A 21,175-nucleotide genomic window follows, 5' to 3' on the forward strand; every position below is an offset into this window, starting at 1 on the left:
CAGTAGCCTGCCAGGAGGCAGGAGGCAGGCTGAGGGGAGGTGACTCCAGTCTCTATCAGAACTCTGAGTTCCCCCTTAGGCTTAAACAGGGAGGGGAGTGGGCCATTTGCTGGGAGCCTCCACGCCAGCCACACCAGTGTCACAAAGACCTGGATATGCTAACGAAAGTGTGGGGCATGATGGCCTGGAGAAGGGTCCTCTCCAGCTCCCTCAGGGCAGTGGTTTATACAAACGGAAATGGGCCAGAGGAGTTCAGGTTTGAGGTTAAGAAAAGAACCCCAAAGCACACAGATTCTCACTGACAAACTGTTTATTGAATTTTGTCATCAGTATGGGGTGTCTCTTGTTGTATCTTAGAATCCTAGGATTCAGGGAGGTGGTAAAGTGGCAATGGTGAATTTGGGAATCTGGTCTCCCAAAAGTACCTGCCGCTCTACCCCTGATTCTGCAATGGCTGCCAGGCGGATCACCCCTCCGCTGGAGCCATCCCGCTCCATGGCCAAAGCAAGAGCTGTGGAGAAAAGAAGAAAGTTGGGATTGGAGTCAGATGCTGGGATCATGGCAAGGAAAGAGGAATGCTGACCTGGCTTGAGTATGGGGATTTATGCTCACAGACCCAGAAGCCGCAGTTCTCACCATTGGCAGTGAATTGCAGACATTCTTCCTTGGTCATGCCCTCCCGGTAGGTAGCATCGACATAGCCATAGATATAGGAACTCCCGGAGCCCCCGATGGCAAAGGACTGTCTTACCATCATACCCCCCATGGGTACCGAATACACCTGCCAGACGGAGGAAGAAGAGTGTCACCATTTGTACCCTCCCCACAACACACATATGTTCGCCTGTCCACTGCGGAACTGGTCTGCGAAAAGTTAATAGTAAGTGATGTAGAGACTGGAAAGAGAAGTAGAAAATGCCTGCGGTGGGGAGAGAATGAAAGGCATGGTTCCAATGTTCTCAGGGTTGTGGTATCTGACCTGCCCCCCTTCTTGGGGGTCCCAGCCCGCAATGATGATTCCTGCCATCAGGTCCTCTCGGTATCGGTAACACATCTCCTTAAAGAGGCTGGCTGCCGTGTGTACCAGCGGAGGCTCATTCAGCTCAATGCTAGAAGGTGAAGGGAGTCATAGGGAAGGCAGTGTCAGGACCTGGGAGTCAGACTATTCAGCTCCTCAGGTCCCAACTCCTTTCAGATACTTGCTCCCCCCCTGCCCACAAGTACCTGTGGAAACCAAGCTGATAAGTGACTGCGTCAGCTACTGCCTGGGTATCAGCTGCTGAGCCTGAGCGGCAGCAAAAAATACGGTCGTGAATAGGGGTCAGCTTGTCAGTCACTCGATTGGCGATGTACGACCTGCAGGATAGCAGAATAGTGAGGGAAGGACCCCACCTGTCTCCCACTTTCATCTTTTACTATCCACTCCCTCAACAGGAATTCCAGTATTTCCTGTTAGTTCTCATCTAAACTGAAGCAGGCTGGAGAACAAACTTTTGCAAGAAGTTCACCAAAAGGTGAAGAGAACTACGAAGCAGTAGAAGCTGGAACAAATCCTTATCTCCCGGGAGGGGAGAAACCTCCCTTCCCACAGTAGTCTATGGAGGGTAAGGATGGGCTGGCAGGCAAGGAAGGAAGGAAGGGAAAGGTGGGGAGAAGACCTTTCACATATCTGTCCTGAGCTCACCCAGTGGTTGTTCTGGAGTCGGCTCCCAGAACCACGCCCCCATCAAATTGCACAGCCATGATAGTGGTCTGGAAAAAGAGGAGAAAGGGGTGAGTCTGGGCCTCTCCATATTCTCCAGCATACACAAACCTTAATGATCCGTCTATCCAGTCCCTAGAGTATGAGAAAGTCGTGCGCCACCAACACATCGTCAAATCTCATGGGGTTCTCAATAACCCGCAGAATACCAGAAATCCAATCTTCAAGTTCCCAAAGGTCCACCCTGACTTTAAGCTTTCGTCCTGCAAGATTCCAGAACTCCACGCTTCAGCCTACCTTCTACCTCCTCCCACACCACTCCAGCGTCCTTAGGATACCTCCTCCCCTGCCTGAGCGCATCACACAGACCACCTCTCTTCCCCGCCCCTCCAGTTCTCCCAACCCACTCCAGCCTTATCTTTCCATCGCTTCAATCCTTGTGCATATCTCGTGAACCCCGAGTCCTTCCTCACCCCTGTTGAGACTTCCCGGTTTTCCCAGTCGGGGGTAATGGCCTCAGGCCCCCAGGCTGGTGCTGGGCACGCTCCCCGAGCAGCTACTAAGGTGGCCGCCATCTTCCTCCTCCGGTACGGCCACAAAGCAACTGTCGTAAAGCGCTCCGTCACTCTCTTTAGTCGTGCTCTGAGGCCTTCTGGGGGCGAAGCTGCGCCACGGTTGACGGCAGAAAGGAAAAGGAATGTGTGGTGAACGTTCTTTGCGACCGTGAGAGCTTGATGGCAGCGTGGGTGGCAAACAAAGAAACCAAAAACAAAAAAGAAACAAACAGCTCCAAACCGTCTGGAAAAACTACTTTCCTATCGGTGTACGCGGAACTGATATATCCGATCGGAGTTGCGATTCAAAGAGGCTTCAGGATAGACTTGAGCGTCTCCGATTTAGAATGACCGCACTATGTTTTCATTTCTCTTAGGTATATACTTAGGCGTATATACTAGGAGTGAAATTGTTGGGTCATTTAGTAACTTTTTAACATTTTAAGGAACTGACAGCTTTTCCACAGCAGCTGCCTCGTTTTACATTCTCACCAGCCATGAATGAGGATTCCGATTTCTCCACTTCCTAATTTTTGTGGTGCATTTTTAATTTTACCCATCCTAGTGGGTGTGAAGTGATATCTTGTGGGGTTGTTGTTGTTGTTGTTTTTGCTTTTCTCTGTGATGAGTGACATTGAACATATTTTCATGCGCTGATTAACCATTTGCATATCTTCTTTTGAAAAATATCTATTTAAGTCCTTTGCCTGTTTTAAAATTGGGTTATCTTTTTATTGTTGAGTTATGAGTGGGTTTTTTTCCCTTCACGAGCAAAGCATCAAACTTTTTCTTTTCTTTTTTTTTCTTTTGCTGCACCGCGCGGCTTGTGGGATCCTAGTTCCCCAACCAGGGACTAAACCCCGGGGCCCCGGCAGTGAAAGCCCAGAATCCTAACCACTCGGTCACTAGGGAACTCCCTTCATCAAACTTTAAAAAAAATTGAAGTATAGTTGATTTACAATATTGTGTATAGCAAAGTGATTAAGTTATATATATATATTTCCATTATAGGCTATTACAAGATATTGAGTATAGCTCCCTGTGCTATACAGTAAATCATTGTTGCTTATCTATTTTATGTATAGTACTTTGCATCTGTTAATCCCATACTCCTAATTGTAAGAGTTCTGTTTATATTCTACATACTACACCTTTATCAGACATACAATTTGCAAATATGGACTGTCTTCTCACTTTCTTTTTAATTTAATTAATTTATTTATTTTCGGCTGCGTTGGGTCTTCATTGCTGCGTACGGGCTTTCTTTTTAGTGGCATCTTAGTTGCTCCGTGGCATGTGGGATTTTCCCAGACCAGGGCTCAAACCCGTGTCCCCTGCATTGGCAGGCCGATTCTTAACCACTGCGCCACCAGGGAAGTCCCTGGAAGGGAGATTCTTAACCACTGGATCACCAGGGAAGTCCCAGATTTTGTATTTATTCTTGAGTCAGGTTTGCTAGTGTGTGTCTTTTTAGGAATTTGTCCATTTCATTTAGGTTATCTACTTTATTGGCCTACAATTGTTTATAGTATTTCCTTATAATACTTTTTATTTCTGTAAGATCGTTAGTAATGTTTCCTCTTCTTTTTTTTTTTTGCAGGATCTCAGTTCCTGACCAAGGATTGAACCCGGGCCACAGAAGTGAAAGCCCGGAATCCTAACCACTAGGCCATCAGGGAACTCCCCCTCTTTCTTTCTTCTTTTTTTTTTTTTTAATTAATTAATTAATTAATTAATTTATTGGCTGCGTTGGGTCTTTGTTGCTGTGCGTGGGCTTTCTCTAGTTGTGGCGAGCGGGGGCTACTCTTCGTTGTGGTGTGCAGGCTTCTCATTGTGGCGGCTTCTCTTTGTCGCAGAGCACAGGCTCTAGACACGCAGGCTGCAGTAGTCGTGGCACGCGGGCTCAGTAATTGTGGCTTGCAGGCTCAGTAGTTGTGGCACTCGGGCCTAGTTGCTCTGCGGCATGTGGGATCTTCCTGGACCGGGGCTCGAACCTGTGTCCCCTGCATTGGCAAGCGGATTCTTAACCACTAAGCTACCAGGGAAGTCCCTCATTTTTTTTTTTTAATACTCTTTTTTATTTTCTTCTATAAATTCTTTTTTTTTTTTTTTTTGGCTGCATTGGGTCTTCATTGCTGTGTGCGTGCTTTCTCTAGTTGTGGCAAGCAGGGACTACTCTTCGTTGTGGTGTGCGGGCTTCTCACCGCGGTGGCTTCTCTTGTTGTGGAGCACAGGCTTTAGGCGCACAGGCTTCAGTAGTGGCAGCACACAGGCTCAGTAGTTGTGGCTCACAGGCTCTAGAGCGCAGGCTCAGTAGTTGTGGCGCACGGGCTCTAGAGCGCAGGCTCAGTAGTTGTGGCGCACGGGCTCTAGAGCGCAGGCTCAGTAGTTGTGGCGCACGGGCTCTAGAGCGCAGGCTCAGTAGTTCTGGCTCACGGGCTCTAGAGCGCAGGCTCAGTAGTTGTGGCGCACGGGCTCTAGAGCGCAGGCTCAGTAGTTGTGGCGCACGGGCTCTAGAGCGCAGGCTCAGTAGTTGTGGCGCACGGGCTCTAGAGCGCAGGCTCAGTAGTTGTGGCGCACGGGCTTAGTTGCTCCACAGCATCCCCTCTTTCATTTTTGATTTTAATAATTTGAGTCTTCTCTCTTTTTTCTTGGTCAGTCTAGCTAAAGGTTCATCAGTCTTAGTGGTCTTCTCAAAGAGCCAACTTTTGTTTTAGTTGATTCTATTGTTTTTCTGTTTTCTATTTCATTTATTTACACCCTAATCTTTATTATTTCCTTCCTTCTGCTTTCTTTAGATTTAGTTTGCTCTCCTTTTTCTTTTCTTTTCTTTTCTTTTCAGCTGTGACACGTGGCTTGCAGGATCTTAGTTCCCCAAGTAAGGATTGAACCCAGGCCCCATGCAGTGGAAGCAGGGAGTCCTAACCACTGAACTGCCAGGGAATTCCCTGCTTTTCTTTTTCTAGTTTATTAAGGTAGAAGGTTAAGCTGTTGATTTGAGATCTTTCTTCATTTTTAATATAGGCATTCATAGCTACACATTTCCTTCTGAGCACTGCTTATGCTGCATCCCAAGTTTTGGTATGTTTTGTTTTCATTTTCACTAACCTCAAAATATTTTCCCTGTGATTTCTTCTTTGACCCAGTGGTTGGTTAGGAGTGTGTTTTTTTACTTTCCACATACTTGTGAATTTCCCAAATTCCCTTTTGCTATTGATTTCTAATTTCACTCCAGTTTAGTTGGAGAATATTTTGTGACTTCAACCTTTTTAAATTAATTGAGACTTTTTTGTGGCCTACCCTATGGTCCATCCTGGAGAATGTTGCATGTGCACTTGAGAAGAATGTGTATTTTGCTGTTACTGTGTGGAGTAGTCCTCCTATGAACCTGCCATACTATTTCTACATACTGCAGCTGGAGCTGGTGCTTTTTTTTTTTTTTTTAATATTTATTTATTTATTTATTCGCCACGTCGGGTCTTAGTTGTGGCACGTAGGATCTTTCGTTGTGGTGCATGGTCTTCTCTCTAATTGTGGTGTGAAGGCTCCAGAATGCATGGGTTCCAGAGCACGGGGGCTCCTTAGTTGTGGCGGGTGGGCTCTGTAGTTGCAGCACGTGGGCTTAGTTGCTCTGCAGCATGTGGGATCTTAATTCACTGACCAGGGATTGAACCAGCGTCCCCTGCATTGCAAGATGGATTCTTAACTCACTGGACCACCAGAGAGTCCCTGGAGCTGGTGTTTTGAATTGAAAATATGATCCAGACAATCCCCCACTTAAAATTAACTCTCAAGATAAAGTCCTATGTCTATAACGTAGTTTATAAGGCCCTTCATGTACTCGCTCCTGCCCACCTGTCTGGAATCACATCTCTTATTTACTTCTAAATTTTTTATTGTAATAAAATATAAATAACATAAAATTTAGCATTTTAACCATTTTTGGTGTACAATTCAGTAGCATGAAGTACATTTACTTTGTTGTGCAATCCCCTCTTTTCTTTTTGACACTCTTGTCTCCAGCCATGTGAACTATTTTTATTGCTCATACATTCATTCAACAAAAGCTGTTGAATGTCTACTAGGTGCCAGGCACAGTTTGAGGTACTGGAAGTACATCAGGGAACAAAGTAGACAGATATTCCTAGCCCCCATGGAACTTACATGTATTAAGGGAGACAAAAAAATAAGTACAATATACAGCATGTTAAATAGTGAATCATATTGAGAAGAAAAAGCAAGGAAGGGAGATAGGATGATGTGTGTGTGTGTGTGTGTGTGTGTGTGTGTGTGTTGAAATTTTAGAAAGAATAATCAGGGAAGGTCTCACTGGAGAGACATTTAAATAAAGATCAGAAGGAAGGAGGGAAGTCATTTGTATATTTTGGGGTAAAGCATTCTGGACAGAGGGAAGAGCAAGTGCAAAGTCATGAGGCAGGATCATGCCTGACATATTCAATGAATACTGACGAGGCCAGTTTGGCTAGTGCAATCAGATCATATAGGGCCTTTGAGAAGCTTTTCATCATTCTCAACTGAAAATATGATCCAGAAAATTTCCTGCAATAGGAAGCCATTGGAAAGTTTTGAGCAGGGAAGTGACATGATATGCTTTACATTTTAAAGATCACTTTGGCTGCTCTATTGAAAATACACTGTAGGGACGCCAAGTATGGGAGAGAGAAACAATTAGGAGGCTATTGCAATAATCCAGGTGATAGATGAAGTTGACAAGGCTGGTAGCAGTGGAGATAGTGAGAAATAGATTCTGACTGCTCGGAGGTGGGTATGATGAAAGAGAAACCAAAGAGTCAGAATGACTGCAAGGGTTTTGGCTTAAGGACCTGGAAGAATGGAATTGTCGTTTACTGAGCTAGCGAGGACTGTGGAGTATTTTGGGAGGAGAGAATATTGGAAGCTCAGTTTTGGACTTGTTAAGTTTGCTATCTCTAGTTGAAATCCAAGTGGAGATGTGGAATAAGGAAGTGATATATAGTATTCTGGAGTCCAGGGGAAAGTGGGTTGGAGTTATAATTTGGGAATTATCAGTGTGTAACTTTGTTTACAATAGTGGGAGTGGAGTCATTTAATAAACATACATTACTGAGCTGAGCACCTGCTTGGCGTGAGGCAAGACGCACAGGTTTTAGCCTTGGGTAGTTGACAGGAAAGGGTGTCACTTACTGAGATAGGAAACACAAGAAGAAGTGCAGTTCTGGGAGGAGGTGACTGGATTCACCTTGGATGTGTTGCATTTGTGGTGGCTGTGGAGGTGTCCAGGAAAGACACCTGGGGCTGGAGCTTTCTGGGGGCTGGAGCTCAGGGGACAGGTCTGGTCTGGAGACTTGGCATGTAGTTGGCAACTGAAGCTGTAGGAGTGGTTGACATAGGCCAGGAGTAGCGTGAGTCTCTCGGCAGCCGGAAACAGGGATGACACATCTTCCCACGTCTATTTTTTCCTGTTTCCCTTAAGCACCTGCTGTCATCACACAAAACGCCCTAAATCGACGGCTACCAAAGAATACTTTTTTAAAAATAAATTTATTTATTTATTTATTTTAGGCTGCGTTGGGTCTTCGTTGCTGTGCACGGGCTTTTCTCTACTTGCGGTGAGCAGGGGCTACTCTTCCTTGCCGTGCAGGATTCTCACTGCGGTGCCTTCTCTTGTTGCTGAGCAAGGGCTCTAGGCCTGTGGGCTCAGTAGTTGTGGTTCGCTGCTCTAGAGCACAGTCTCAGTAGTTGTGACTCACGGGCTTAGTTGCTCCGCTGCATGTGGGATCTTCCCGGACCAGGGCTCAAACCCGGGTCCCCTGCATTGGCAGGCGGATTCTCAACCACTGCCACCAGGGAAGTCCCAAAGAATACTTTTTATTTCCCACAGCTCCTCCCTTTTCCCGGAGATTGCGGTTAGAGGCAGGGTCTAAAAAACCCACCCCTATCGAGGTGAGCCTCCAGGGGTGACGTCACCAAGGAGGCGGGGTATATGGCGACCACGCCCCCGGCACCAGGAGGCGGGGCCAAGGGCTCAACCTGGAGCTGCACCGACCCCTCCCCAGGGCGCTTCCTTCCTCCGGCCAGTAGGCGTCAGGCCAGCTCGAGCAGGCCGCCTTCGGCCAGCAAGCTCTGAGTACGGTTGTAGACGTCCTCTAGGGTGCCCGCGGCCCGGACCAGCGCGTTCCGCGCCTCCGCCTCTTTGGAACCCGGACACGCCAGCTCGAGCAAGCGGCCGCGACCCGGGAAGGCGAGGAATGCGAGGTGGGCGGCCTGACGGACGAACCAGGGGTGGTGCGGAGCCAGGGCCGTGCCGTAGGCGTCGCTGCACTGAGCGCCAGCGTCCGGGCCTCCGAGCATCCCGGTCGCCACCCGGTGGAGGCAGAGCTGGGACCAGCGTAGCGCACGGTGCAGCAAGAGCATCGTCAGTGAGCCCGGGCACCCGGCCGAGAGTCGTGGGGCGATTCCGGGCCGCTCCCACGCCACCATGGTCGCCAGCGACGTGTAGTGCGCGGCCTCTGGGCCGTGCACCAGAGCCTCGAGGGCTGTCACTTTGGCGGAGGCCTCGCTTGTGGCGAAGGCGAAGATGGAGCCGAGGGGAGCTAGGAACCTGTGTGTGTGATGGTGGGAAGGGTAGGAAGGTTTGAGAGAGGGCGATGGAGGCACAAAGAGGCGGGGACTGGATGGGGTCGGGGGAGAGACCACTCACCGGACTAGCTCCCTCCATCCTGCCAGGTACTGCGACAACTCCACATCCCTTTCCGGGTTCAGACTGGCGCGGAACGGCCTCATCATGCGGCCCAGCATCCCCTGAGGGCCCAGACACTGAGGCTCTTCCCGTTCCGGGGCCTCCAAGGGTCCCGACTGTTGCCGGACCTGGGGGTGGGATAGGAGGGGAAAGGAGTGGGAGCAGAACCCCTAGCTTGCTGGGTTCGCCAAGCAGCCCAGTTGGGCTCTGAAGAAATTATTCCTAAGATCTACATGGTGTCCCTCTTGCTGTATTCTCAGCTTCTGACGGGAGAAGGGAGAGGAGGAGGAGGGCCTGCCCTTCATCAGATCCTCAGCCTGGTCCACTTCCCCCTGCCCAGAGTCCTACCTGGAGCTCCCAGTCCCAGCCCTTCCGGGAGCATACCTGGAAAGAAGGCGGTTCCCTGGCAATGCAGGACTGGGCCCCAGGTCTGCAGCCTGAGAGGGCACCTGAGGGAAGTGAAACAGAGCAGCGAGGGCTTGAGGAGAGACCTTAGGTCTCAAGGGCCTGGATTCCCCGGTTCCTCCCAGAGCAGGTGAGGGAAGGGGTACTCACGGAGGCTCCGAGCCCAGAGATAAACAAGCAGTAGTGTGAAGATAGCAAGAGGAATCGCACTGCGCAACCAGCGCCAAGGGACCGGCTGAGGCAGTGGGACCCGCATGGCTGCTGCAGGGACCGCCGCCCCCTCACCAGCCCCTGCCAGGCCTTGTCCCTTCGCCTCTAGGAGGGGAGAGAAGCCGCAGTGCCTGAGGCGCAAAGGGTTAATAATTAACCTACTAAGTCCCCCTTCCCTGTGCCCTTTGCCCGAGAGGGCAGCATCTGAGGAGAGAGGGACTGGATGAAGAGGATCTGGGGGTTCGGTAGCAGTGACACGTCGCTACATTTCCCTTCCCTGTAAGGCCAGGTTGTAGTAAGAGGAAGCCTGGGTATTGTGAGGAGAGGCTGAGGTCAAAACCAGTTTCCCCACTGAGCAATGGTGGACCCTAAGTTGACTCTGGGCCTGAGTTCCCTCCACTGTACATTGAGGATAATAATATGTTCTTTTGCAGGCTTCATGTGAGGATTAAATGATATCACATGTGCAAACACTGTAAATGGAAAAGCTTACCACAATTGCTCCATAAATCTTACCTTTTAAGTTCAAGCATGGAGCACCTGGGATTCAGAGAACACCCACTTCTAAATTCTCTATCCTGTCCCCAGGGGACCTTATCTTATTATTATTATTTTTTTTATTTTATAAATTTATTTATTTATTTTTGGCTGCGTTGGGTCTTCGTCGCCGCGCGCGGGCTTTCTCTAGTTGCGGTGAGCCGGTGCTACTCTTCGTTGCGGCGCGCGGGCTTCTCATTGCGGTGGCTTCTCGTTGCGGAGCACGGGCTCTAGGTGCACGGGCTTCAGTAGTTGTGGCTCTCGGGCTCTAGAGCGCAGGCTCCGTAGTTGTGGCGCACGGGCTTAGTTGCTCCGCGGCATGTGGGTTCTTCCCGGACCGGGGCTCAAACCCGTGTCCCCTGCATTGGCAGGCGGATTCTCAACCACTGCGCCACCAGGGAAGCCCAGGGGACCTTTTTTAAAAAAAAATTTATTATTATTTTTAAAATTAATTTATTTTTGTCTGCGTTGGGTCTTCGTTTCTGTGCGAGGGCTTTCTCTAGTTGTGGCAAGCGGGGGCCACTCTTCATCGCGGTGCGCGCGTGGGCCTCTCACTATCACGGCCTCTCTTGTTGCAGAGCACAGGCTCCAGACGCGCAGGCTCAGTAGTTGTGGCTCACGGGCCTAGTCGCTCCGCGGCATGTGGGATCTTCCCAGACCAGGGCTCGAACCCGTGTCCCCTACATTAGCAGGCAGATTCTCAACCACTGTGCCACCAGGGAAGCCCCCCAGGGGACCTTATCTTAATCTGCATGCCTGAGGTCTCAATTATATAGTTTAGGCTGTCACCTTTTACATTTTTGCAGTTTACTTTTTTTAATCTCCAGATTGATTCCTCAATCATTCATCAAACCAACCTTTATTAACCACCTCCACATGCCAGGCCCTGTACTAGGCTCCATGAAGACAAATGTGCCTTCACAGAGCTCAGGGTCCATTGGAGAATTTATCGTCTGTCTCCCCCCTGGAATGTGAGCTCTGATGAAGACAGGGGCCTTTTCTTGGTGGCTGCTCTATTTAGCGTTTAGAATATTGCCTGGGCCAAAACACATTATTTCTAAATAAGTATATATTGAATAGACAAAGGAATGTGTATGAAGGGCAAGCAAATCAGGGGTGGTACTCCCCATAGCAAATTTGTTTGTTGTTTTTTTTTAAAATTAGGAGTCCCCCTGGTGGTCACAGGGGGAAAAACATTGAGGGAAAGGCTACAGGAAGCAATGGAAGAAATAGCGTCTCCTGTTCTCAGTTCCCTGTCCATAAACTTTTTAAAACTCTTCCTGTCTCTGTGTACATTTTCTTTTGAGGGGAAGGGGTGTCCCAGATTCTCAAGGCGTCGGGTCCCCAATCACTCACAAGATGCTTCCCAGCTCCCACAGTTCATGGATTCTTGCCCTGTCTCACTCCGATGCTCCCTCACATCCTGGAGGTCCCTGGGGTCCCTGTCCAGTGGGATTCTGGAACCATCACTTCCATCCCTAGCCGTGGGTTCCCCATTTCCTAGTGTTGGAATGTTCCCTGGCTTGCTGACTGTGACCTTAGGCAAGTCGCTTGCAATTTCGCAGCCCTAGTTCCCTCACTGGCAGAATAGGCATGGTAATTCTCACCTCCTAAAATTGTTGTGTGGATTAAATAAAACATGCCAGCAAAACGCTAACCATGATTCGTGGCCTATAGTCTGTAAACGTTCGGTAGGTTGGTGGTTATTTAAACCCGTGGGTTCTTGCTGCCCTTCCTCCTCTGGCGCTGGGAGCGTCTGTCTCCCTGAGCTGAGAAACAAGTTTGTAGGCTTCCGGAACGGATTGGTTTTGAGTGTCACTTAATTCAGGTGGCCCTTCCGCAATCGGAGCCCTCTTAGGGCAAAGGTGGTATACACCTGCACAAAGGGCCCGGGCTCACAGAGGCTGCGGGATGGAGCAGGGCGCGGGAGCCAAGCTGCTTCTGCTGCTGTGGGCGACGTGCTTCGGGCGTGCAAGAGCAGATGCGTTGAGCGGCTACACATTGGTCATCGAGGTGACCAACGGGGGCCCCTGGGGCGACTGGGCCTGGCCAGAGATGTGTCCTGACGGATTCTTCGCCAGCGGGTTCTCGCTCAAGGTAGGGGCTCAGGCCTAGGTCTTGGTGGGGACCCCAAGCAGAGGATGGCAGTCTTCTGACTCGTCCTCCGCCGCCCAGGTGGAGCCCCCCCCAAGGCATTCCTGGCGACGACACGGCTCTGAACGGAATCCGGCTGCACTGCGCGCGCGGGAATGCGGAGCTCAACACGCACGTGGTGGAGTCCCAGTCTGGAAGGTGGGGGGCAGGGGCCGAGGATCCCCTAGGGTCGGGGTATGCCCCTTGCTCTCCGTTACGCACATCCCGTACCGACAGGCAGGTTCCTCCAGAGCTGTGGGGAGGTTTAGACCTGGGAAGCGGGTGGGAGACTCCCAGCTCCGCACCTCGGTGGAGGTCAGGTGACTGTTGAACCTGGCTGGGAAGCCCCGAGGCCTGGGTCCGGCTGGAGGTGGGTAGGGGGCGCCCGCGCAGACCGCGCGTCTCTGCTTCCCTCGCAGGTGGGGCGCGTGGAGTGAGCCGCTGTGGTGTCCCGGCAGCGGCTTCCTGGTGGCTTTCTCGCTTCGCGTGGAGGCACCCGTGACCCCCGGGGACAACACGGCTGCGAACAACGTGCGCTTCCGCTGCTCCGACAGCACGGAGTTGCAGGGGCCCGGTCTGTCCTGGGGAGACTTTGGAGACTGGAGTGAGCCTTGCCCTAAAGGAGTGTGCGGCTTGCAGACCAAGATCGAGCAGCCTAGAGGCCTCCGCGATGACACCCATGTTAACGACGCGCGCTTTTTCTGGTGTCGCAGTTAACACCATCGCCGCCCTCTCCCAGCCCAAGCCTAGTCCCACCTCCGCTATTAAAGCTTCTCTGTCTTGGCTTTGGTCTCGCTTGTTTTAGGGGTGGGAAACTGCGTAGCCCCATCTTCCTCCTAACCTAGCATTGGGCCAGGCCCAATTAGGATTTGGTCTCAGGAGTCCATGGCAAGCTACTGAAAGTTACCGACCCATAGTTCAGAAAAGACACACTTAAACAGAATTTTGCGTGCAAGTTAAGGAAGTCCCTGCCTTTCTGTGAGCCTCTGCAGACACATCGTCCCCATTAAGAGACCAGGTTGTTTCCTTTCTGAACCACCAGTGACCCCAGATCAAGAAACTTCTACCAAATTAGGAGGTGACAATGCTATATCGTCTTAAGGTTTCATTTTCTAGAACTTAGGAGGCTAACATGTCTTTTCCATAGTTTTCCTCCCCGCCCTCCCCCCGCCAAAACTCAAACAGTGGCTTTTCTGTATGCTGAGTCCAATTGAGGGTCTTTGTCCTTCCTGCCCTCTCTGCCTGGAATCCCCCAACTGTCCAGATGGTTAGCCCATCCACCAGATTTCAGCTCCAATTTCTCTTTCTTGGACTTTATCTTATTAAAAAAGTCCATCCATCAGTCAATATCTATCCCACTACCTCCGTGTTTTAAAAAAGTACTTATCACCAATTAAAATAATCTATTGCCTCTTTTAAAAATTGCCCATCTTCTACCCCTGGAATGTTAAATTCTTTAAGAGCACAGAACTTGCCTGTCTTGTTTACACAGTATTTCCAGTGCACTAATAGTTCAATAACTATTTTTTTTTAATTTTTTATTTATGGCTGTGTTGGGTCTTCGTTTCTGTGCGAGGGCTTTTCTCTAGTTGCGGCAAGCGGGGGCCACTCTTCATCGCGGTGCGCGGGCCTCTCACTATCGCGGCCTCTCTTGTTGCGGAGCACAGGCTCCAGACGCACAGGCTCAGCGATTGTGGCTCACGGGCGTAGTCGCTCCGCGGCATGTGGGATCTTCCCAGACCAGGGCTCGAACCCGTGTCCCCTGCATTGGCAGGCAGATTCTCAACCACTGCGCCACCAGGGAAGCCCCTCAATAACTATTTATTAAGGAAATAACAAGCCGGGTGCAAGGGTCCCAAACACGAGAGCCCCAAGCCACGGTGTATCTGGAGACCTTCGGACACTTCTTGTATAGGGCACAATCTGAGACGCGGAAGAGAGCTCTAAATACTTTATTCCAGGGCGGGGGCGGGCCAGGCGGGTGTCCAGGAGCGACGGACCAGATCCGTGGAGCCTCAGTGAGGGGCGCCCTGCGAAAAAAAAGTGAGGACGCAGTCAGGGAGTGAATAGATTTCCTCGACAGCTCCATCCCACACCTTCCCACCTCCTTCTTCCGACAGTCGCCGCAGAAGACACCAATGGACGCGTTCACCAGCTGCACCCCACACAGCAAAATCTCCAGGCAGGAGGCGGCCACCAGCAGCGAGAAGAGCGTCACGTTCCAGGAGACCACGCCAGGCGGCTCCACGCACGCGCTCCACTGAGTGCGGTTGAGCAGGTAGGAGCCTCTGCGGGCGGGGCAGGGTCACGTGAGAGAAGGAGGTCACGCGGAGCGCCCCCCCCCCCCCGGGGCTCCCTGCCCCGCGCAGGCGCCGAGGGGGATATGCAAAGGACTCGTTCGGCCCACGTGGAGGAAGCTGTCTCGAAGCCGAGTCCCACCTAGGTTTCTCAGTCCACGTGGGAAAGGCAGGTGGGCAGTAGCAGAGAATGGGGGCGGGGGCGCGAATACAGGCTGAGCCTTACGCGGTTTGTTGGAAGTGGTATGCCCAGGAGCCGTCCTTTAAGCACTGTGGTCCAATTCGGAGCCCGGCTCCTGATACCGAGAGGCAGTAGATGGCACCAAGCATCCCGAACGCCGAGCAGAAGACCGATCGCAGCATCTGGATACACAGTGCGAGGAGAGGTGAGTTGGGCCGTCCCCGCCCCACTCATGGGCAAAGCGCGCCTAGCTCCCCCCGCCCTTTGTTACCGAGCTCTAGCCAGTCTCGTTAAAAATACATTTCCCGTCAAACTCCAGGGCTTGGAGTTCGGCTAATTCTAAGAGCCAGTGGCCGCGGAGGTTCATGGGGATTGTAGTTCCCTCCGGTCAGGCCCACTGAAGCCTAAGATTTGCGGGTGCGAGGGAGCGGTAAGATGGAGCCTAGGACTCTGCAGAGGAGCTCGTGAAGCTGGGAATTCTGTGGAGGGGTTTAGGTGTGATTCTTCGAAGACCGATTCAAAGACCTATGCTGAGTGCCGTCTTAATTTGCATCTTACCCTGCAGCGATTCCCACAGCAGCCTGCACCACAACAGCCTTTGCCCCCTGCCCGGACAGCGGAAATTCCTGGACACAGTACCTGTGGGATCAGAGTCGATGTGATAGCGAGTCACCCAGGTCCCCAACTTGGATCAGTGCTTACCCCGTAATGTGACGAGGTAAGCTTCCTGTGATGCCTTCAGTCATTTGGACTGTAGGGAGACCTTATCTCTACTTCTCCTGGAGCAATGTGGGGCTCTGCTTTAAATTTATCTATATTTATGTGCCTGCTTATCTCTGTCCAGATTGTAGCCTCCAGGAGGATAGAGCGCAATATCATTATATCCCCCATAAATCTCAGCATATAGTAGGTGCCCAACTGAATGGGAGTCAGGAGGCCTGGGTTTAATGCCAACCTTTTGCTCACTTCACACTCCGTGAATTGATTCATCTCTCTGGATCTCAGTTTTGTCCTCTGTAAAATGGACTGTTCTCAGGATTTAATGAAATAACAGGTTGCCTTGATGTCAAGACTTGCTCAGAGTAAATGGTCAATAACTATAGAGTCGCTCAGCAGCAGGAAGGAATAGTGGTGTTGGAATGCCTGGCGAACTGGGATTATGGTGGAGGGTGGAGGAGCATGTAAGACTCCGATGGGAAGAGTGGGAATCCCCAAGATACAGCCCTGATCCTCTTTGTCTTTCTTTCTCCCATGGCCCTCCTCAGAGAGCCCATCCCCTTCCAGGGCATCAGCTGCTCCCTCTAACAATGGTTGTCTCCTAAATTGATGCCTCCAAATTCAAATCTAACTGCCTGAAGGGTATGTTCGTTTGAATGTCTTGGTTTTAGTTTAAGTTCATCCAGCCTCATACTAATCTCACAATTTGTTCCCCCCAATTCATCTCCCTTTGGCTTTCTTGTCTCCATCAGTGGAAATATCCTGCAGGTCACCCCGGCCTGAAAACTTGAATCCTTCACACCTAGCCAGACCTCAAGTCTTTGGAACTTTTCCTTCAATGGTTCTTGAATCTGTCAGTCCTTTTTTCTTCCCCACGTTCAATCCCCAATCACATCCCATGAGAAGGATGTGCTCAGCCTCCCTACTAGATTTTTGTATCTCTTGCCCTGTGCCAACTCACATTCCATTCTACATTGCTACCACCAGATTAAGTTTAGCTTTCAACTGGTCTTTTCCCTGATCCAATCCTTTAGGGTCTCCTCAAAGAGTAGCCCATCAAGACTGAACTCCAGGAAGGCGTTCGAGGCGTCTCACTTTTGGCTCCAGCCTTAATTTTGTTGCACCAGACCAGGTTCTTTGCCCGTCTCCCATCTCTGGAATTCCACAGCTGTCCGGATCTTTGCCTCCCTGTCTTCCTTGTCTGGCACACACCAACAAGGCGGCATTTTGATCTTCTCCAAGGGAGGGGCTGAGAGTTTTAGTTCCATTATATCATCCACAGCAACCTTACAGAAACACCTGCAGAGTTGAATGAACTTTCCACCAGACACTCTTCCCTCTTCCATGTCTCATGGCAGGTCTAGGGCCAGTGCTGGCCCCCTTGCTTGGCCTTTCTGGTTACATCACTTACTCAGAAGCTCCTGGATCCAAAGACACCTGGAATTTGGATTTACCAATTTCAAACGACCTCTCTGTTTGTGGTTTTTTTTTTTATAAATTTATTTATTTATTTTTGGCTGTGTTGGGTCTTTGTTCCTGCGCACAGGGTTTCTCTAGTTGCCACAAGTGGAGGCTACTCTTTGTTGAGGTGCACGGGCTTCTTACTGCAGTGGCTTCTCTTGTTGTGGAGCCCGGGCTCTAGGCATGGGCTTCAGTAGTTGCAGCACGCAGGCTCAGTAGTTGTGGCTCACGGGCTCTAGAGCACAGGCTCAGTAGTTGTAGCTCACAGGGCTTAGTTGTTCTGCAGCATGTGGGATCTTCCCGGACCAGGGATCGAACCCTGCATTGTGTCCCCTGCATTGGCAGGTGGATTCTCAACCACTGTGCCACCAGGGAAGCCCTGTTTGTGATTTTTTAAAAAATATTTACTTATTTATTTGGCTGTACCAGATCTTAGTTGCAGTACGCGGGATCTTTAGTTGCGGCATGTGGGATCTTAGTTCCCCGACCAGGGATGGAACCCAGGCCCCCTGCATTGGGAGCACGGAGTCTTAGCCACTGGACCACCAGAGAAGTCCCTGATTTTTACTTTTCTAGCCAAAGTGTTTCCTTTTGTTGTCTGAACTCGTCTGTCTTGCTCTCTGCTATCTCGTCTCATTGAAAAGGGAAGGGTAATTGAAAAGGCAGGAGGAAGCACTGAGTTTATAGCTCGAGTCTGTTTACTTTTCTCCATCTCCATGGCCACTGGCCTCATCTAAGCCGCTATCATCTCCCCTGGACAAGTGTAGTGACCTCAGTCTGGTCTTTCTGCATCCAGTGCTGACCTCCTACTGTTTACTCACCACCCAGCAGCCAGCCATATCCAGCGGGATATGGAGCAACTAGAACTCTCATCCTTTGCTGGTGGGAATACAATTGGCATAAGTACTTCAGACAACTCTTTGGTAATATCTGTTAGCACTGAACATTTGCATACCTTAAGAATCAGCAGTTTTACTCCTAGGTATCTATCCAACAGAAATGCAAACGTACATTCACCTAAAGACATTTACAGGAACGTTTATAGAGCATTATTTAGAATAAACCCAAGTTGGGAACTATCCAAATGTCCATCAACAGTAGAATGTTTAAATAAATTGTAGTAATACTTACACAATGGAGATAATTGTGTAAATATTAGAAATAATAAACTACAGCACTGTGTAACAATATGGATGAAACTTACAAACATAATGTTGACCTCAAGAAGCCAGAACAAAAGTGTCCACTCTGTATGATTCCATTTATATAAAGTGCTAAACAGACAAAACTAACCTCTGGGATAGAAGTCAGGATAGTGGGGCCCTTGTTGGTGTGGGGTAGGGCCTGGTGGGAGGCCTGTCTGGGGTTCTTGTAATGACCCACATCTTGATCTGAGTGCCGAGAATATGGGTGTGTTCCCTTTATAAAAATTCACTGAGCTGTATATTAAGGATCTGGGCATTTGTCTGTATGACTTTTTAGAAAGGTAAAAAGTCCTTCAATAGTTTTCTGTGAACTTCTAATAAACTTCAGGTTCCTCACTGTGCCTCTCAAGGGTATAGGTGCTCTGGTCTCTGCCCTCCTCCGATTTCACTTCATCAAACCTCAGCTGCACTGGCGGCCTCTCCAGTCCTGAGATGTGCAGGCCTATTCCTGCCTTACACTTTGTACTCACCTGTCTGCCATGCTGATTCCTTCTTTTTGTCTTTTGGGTCTCAGTTCAGAAGTCACCTCATCAAGGCCTTCCTTGAAAATGCTATAAGAAGTGGCCCCCCACTTTGCCTCAGGAGCTCTTTACGACAGCATCCTGCTTTGTTTTCTTGATGGTCCCTACTTTTATCTGAGATCACCTCACTCGTCTGTTTACTTTGTTCATTCACTATTAATCCAGTGCCTGTTAATCCAGGCCTAGGCGCCTGGCATACAGCAGCCAATGAAACAGGCAGCCCTTCCTCCTGTGGGGCGTACATTTTTGCTTCCTTGATACTGTGTGTCTCCCCAGCAGAAACACCGGCTTCAGGGGGTGCAGGGCCCTTGCCTGTGTGCCTGTGGCATAGCATGAACTGTGAATACACTTGAGAACCTTCTCCAGGGTGGCTGAGAGCATGGAGGCCGGAGGGCAGCTGGGAATGAGCATGTTGTGAGGGCATCCTTGGGGGTCTCGCCAGAAGCAGGCAGGTAAGATCGTGGGGAGGTGGTGGTGGTTTGGGCTGGAGGAGGGGTGTGATGTGACAGCGGCGGAGAGGGTGGGGCTGGGAGGAGTGTGACGTCTCACAGAGAGTTGAGGTCAGAGGTATGGGGTGGAGTCCAGCAGCCATAAATCCATGGGGGAGGGGGAGGGGGAGTAGGAGGACAGGCCTGGATGGGTAAGAGGGGATTGTTGGGTAAAGGAGAAGAGGTGTCCCCATTAGCTAACAGACTTGTGGCCAGTGAAAGAGACAAAGGTGAGGCATCCCCCAGAGAATTTCATCAGTCAGCCATCCTGAGAAGTGGGGAACCGTGCAGGGTAGGTCTTTTGTCTTCATGCCATAAGGATGTTAAATTGGCTTGACCTTCCAAAAAGTTCCCCTAGGGATTCCCTGGCGGTCCAGCGGTTAAGACAGTGGGCACGGTTTCAATCCCTGGTGGGGGAACCAAGAACCCGCATGCCACGCGGTGCACAAACAAAACAACAAAAAAGTTCCCTGAATGGGGAGGGGGGTGGCGAATGGGGGTTAGGAAGTCCAGGAAGTCTGTGTCTCCCCTTCCTCAATTTCTCCTGACAGATCCTGGTTTCCAGGGAGCCACGGGGACCCCTTCTCCACCATACTGACCCGGATTCTGAGTTTATACTTAGTGCCCAGCGCACAGTGGGTATCCAGAAACCTGGGTGGAGAGTGAAGGGACATGGAAGTGGGGGAGGTGACACTGAGCTGATAGGTAGAAAGACTGACCTGCGACATCGCTCCCTGGCTCCAGATGCTGTCACTGTAAACCACACCCACACCAAGCCCATTATTATCTTAACCTGATAACCTCCCATGCAACCAGCTGTTCCTTCTGCCTCAACCCCTGTAGTAGGTGTTCCCAGCATCTGCTCAGCAGGGGGGATGGCGAGGGGCTGGTAGGACATACTCCGTACCCAGGAGGGAACAGTGTCGAGCAGTAAGGCTCCTTCCTTCTCATCCCCCTCAGACATTCAGCTCAGGACCCTGGGGCTGAGAACCTCCCCTACAGAGTGCTCAGTGTTTGGGGGCAGCCTGGGCGGGCTCCTGGTCCCCACCAAGCCACCGCCATCCCTTCCCGGGCAGCCATCCTTTTCCCTCACTCCCTCTCCCTCCTGTTCAGGACCCCGGAGAGTGGCGCCCAGCCCCCTGGCCCGTGTGCCCTGGCCAGCCCTCTCACCATCAGGCCCCCGCCGATGAAGCCAGCCATGAGCCAGACTTGCAAGCTGAGGTGGTCCTTGGTCCAGGTGGTCTGACCGTTGGGCACTAGCAGGAGGGCGTTGGCCACAATGCAGACCAGGGAGAGGAGGATGAGGGAGAGCCCCACGAAGCGGGCACACTTTCCTGTGCACATGGTGAGGCTCTTGGCAAGGACAGGCAGCAAGTGAAAGTGAGCCTGAGGTTCCCCAGTCCAGAGGGAAAAACAAGCCCGGAGCAAAGGTCGAGGAGGAGGTGTGGTGAAGCTGGCAGTAGCCGATGATAAGGGACAGAGGCAGGAGACACGGGGCTGCAGCAGAGACGCGGCCAAGGGGAGGATGTGGTGGAGGAGGTGGGGGAGCTTGACACGCAGAGGAAGTTGCCTGGGCTCAGTGTGTTCTTCCTCTTTTTCTGCACACACCTCTCCACAGAACCTTGGTCGACTCCTTACCTGCTTTGTGACTTAGCCAAGCCCCTTAATGTCTCTGTCTCAGTTGCCTCATCTGTACAAAGGGTATACAGCCAAGGTATGCCCTTGGCTCACGGGCAGGTGGTGAGGATTAAATGGATTAGGGAGTTCCCTGGCGGTCCAGTGATTAGGACTCAGCACCCTCACTGCCTGCGGCCTGGGTTCGATCCCTGGTTGGGGAACTAAGATCCTGCAAGCCGCGTGGGGTGGCCAAAAAAAAAAAAAAAAAGGGTCAAGGTGAGGGTGAGAAACATTTTGTAACCGAGGACACACTAAGCCAGTGTATGGTGCCCTTTTAGTCCCATAGGGAGATTTTCTCCTGGAAAGAAACTAAAGATGGTGGTGGAGGTTCATTAGCCTTTTGTTTCT

At 50.8% G+C, this 21,175-nt stretch overlaps 4 protein-coding genes across 5 annotated transcripts; 1 reads left to right on the top strand and 3 right to left on the bottom strand.

Annotated features, from left to right (window-relative positions):
• Positions 1-292: 292 nt before the first annotated feature.
• Positions 293-2,392, bottom strand: PSMB6 (proteasome 20S subunit beta 6). The gene is made up of 6 exons (XM_036838362.1): positions 2,176-2,392; positions 1,685-1,752; positions 1,225-1,356; positions 980-1,109; positions 637-781; positions 293-511 (listed from the first exon to the last, which is right to left on the bottom strand). The coding sequence occupies exons 1-6, from the start codon at positions 2,275-2,277 to the stop codon at positions 369-371; spliced, it is 720 nt and encodes a 239-aa protein (XP_036694257.1). The 5' UTR covers positions 2,278-2,392; the 3' UTR covers positions 293-368.
• Positions 2,393-8,055: 5,663 nt separating this feature from the next.
• Positions 8,056-10,220, bottom strand: GLTPD2 (glycolipid transfer protein domain containing 2). Its single transcript, XM_036835405.1, has 4 exons — positions 9,551-10,220; positions 9,380-9,444; positions 8,957-9,123; positions 8,056-8,857 (listed from the first exon to the last, which is right to left on the bottom strand). The coding sequence occupies exons 1-4, from the start codon at positions 9,654-9,656 to the stop codon at positions 8,341-8,343; spliced, it is 855 nt and encodes a 284-aa protein (XP_036691300.1). The 5' UTR covers positions 9,657-10,220; the 3' UTR covers positions 8,056-8,340.
• Positions 10,221-11,997: 1,777 nt separating this feature from the next.
• Positions 11,998-13,063, top strand: VMO1 (vitelline membrane outer layer 1 homolog). 2 transcript variants are annotated; one of them, XM_036835407.1, is made up of 3 exons: positions 11,998-12,246; positions 12,326-12,439; positions 12,700-13,049. In XM_036835407.1, the coding sequence occupies exons 1-3, from the start codon at positions 12,059-12,061 to the stop codon at positions 12,995-12,997; spliced, it is 600 nt and encodes a 199-aa protein (XP_036691302.1). In that variant the 5' UTR covers positions 11,998-12,058; the 3' UTR covers positions 12,998-13,049. The 2 variants fall into 2 exon arrangements, with proteins under 2 accessions (XP_036691302.1, XP_036691301.1); XM_036835406.1 differs by having other exon boundaries at positions 12,000-12,244; positions 12,323-12,439; positions 12,700-13,063.
• Positions 13,064-14,216: 1,153 nt separating this feature from the next.
• Positions 14,217-20,669, bottom strand: TM4SF5 (transmembrane 4 L six family member 5). The gene is made up of 5 exons (XM_036837685.1): positions 20,321-20,669; positions 15,317-15,397; positions 14,804-14,940; positions 14,385-14,568; positions 14,217-14,310 (listed from the first exon to the last, which is right to left on the bottom strand). The coding sequence occupies exons 1-5, from the start codon at positions 20,492-20,494 to the stop codon at positions 14,296-14,298; spliced, it is 591 nt and encodes a 196-aa protein (XP_036693580.1). The 5' UTR covers positions 20,495-20,669; the 3' UTR covers positions 14,217-14,295.
• Positions 20,670-21,175: the final 506 nt, after the last annotated feature.

This window comes from Balaenoptera musculus, chromosome 20 (genome assembly GCF_009873245.2).
Source record: "Balaenoptera musculus isolate JJ_BM4_2016_0621 chromosome 20, mBalMus1.pri.v3, whole genome shotgun sequence".
NCBI lineage: Eukaryota > Metazoa > Chordata > Mammalia > Artiodactyla > Balaenopteridae > Balaenoptera > Balaenoptera musculus.

What these genes read in the sequence shown, in the direction of transcription:
- PSMB6 (XM_036838362.1), bottom strand. Translation starts at nt 2,277, where the DNA reads ATGGCGGCCACCTTAGTAGCTGCTCGGGGAGCGTGCCCAGCACCAGCC. An exon ending in ACCGGGAAGTCTCAACAGGG is followed by an intron (nt 1,753 to 2,175) that starts GTGAGGAAGGAC and finishes CTCTTTTTCCAG; the next exon opens with ACCACTATCATGGCTGTGCA. An exon ending in ACCCCCAAGAAGGGGGGCAG is followed by an intron (nt 782 to 979) that starts GTCAGATACCAC and finishes TCCGTCTGGCAG; the next exon opens with GTGTATTCGGTACCCATGGG.
- GLTPD2 (XM_036835405.1), bottom strand. Translation starts at nt 9,656, where the DNA reads ATGCGGGTCCCACTGCCTCAGCCGGTCCCTTGGCGCTGGTTGCGCAGT. An exon ending in GGGAACCGCCTTCTTTCCAG is followed by an intron (nt 9,124 to 9,379) that starts GTATGCTCCCGG and finishes TCCCACCCCCAG; the next exon opens with GTCCGGCAACAGTCGGGACC. An exon ending in GGATGGAGGGAGCTAGTCCG is followed by an intron (nt 8,858 to 8,956) that starts GTGAGTGGTCTC and finishes TCACACACACAG; the next exon opens with GTTCCTAGCTCCCCTCGGCT.
- VMO1 (XM_036835407.1), top strand. Translation starts at nt 12,059, where the DNA reads ATGGAGCAGGGCGCGGGAGCCAAGCTGCTTCTGCTGCTGTGGGCGACG. An exon ending in AGCGGGTTCTCGCTCAAGGT is followed by an intron (nt 12,247 to 12,325) that starts AGGGGCTCAGGC and finishes GCCGCCCAGGTG; the next exon opens with GAGCCCCCCCCAAGGCATTC. An exon ending in GTGGAGTCCCAGTCTGGAAG is followed by an intron (nt 12,440 to 12,699) that starts GTGGGGGGCAGG and finishes CTTCCCTCGCAG; the next exon opens with GTGGGGCGCGTGGAGTGAGC.
- TM4SF5 (XM_036837685.1), bottom strand. Translation starts at nt 20,494, where the DNA reads ATGTGCACAGGAAAGTGTGCCCGCTTCGTGGGGCTCTCCCTCATCCTC. An exon ending in GCTGTGGGAATCGCTGCAGG is followed by an intron (nt 14,941 to 15,316) that starts GTAAGATGCAAA and finishes CTGTGTATCCAG; the next exon opens with ATGCTGCGATCGGTCTTCTG. An exon ending in TACCACTTCCAACAAACCGC is followed by an intron (nt 14,569 to 14,803) that starts GTAAGGCTCAGC and finishes CCCCGCCCGCAG; the next exon opens with AGGCTCCTACCTGCTCAACC.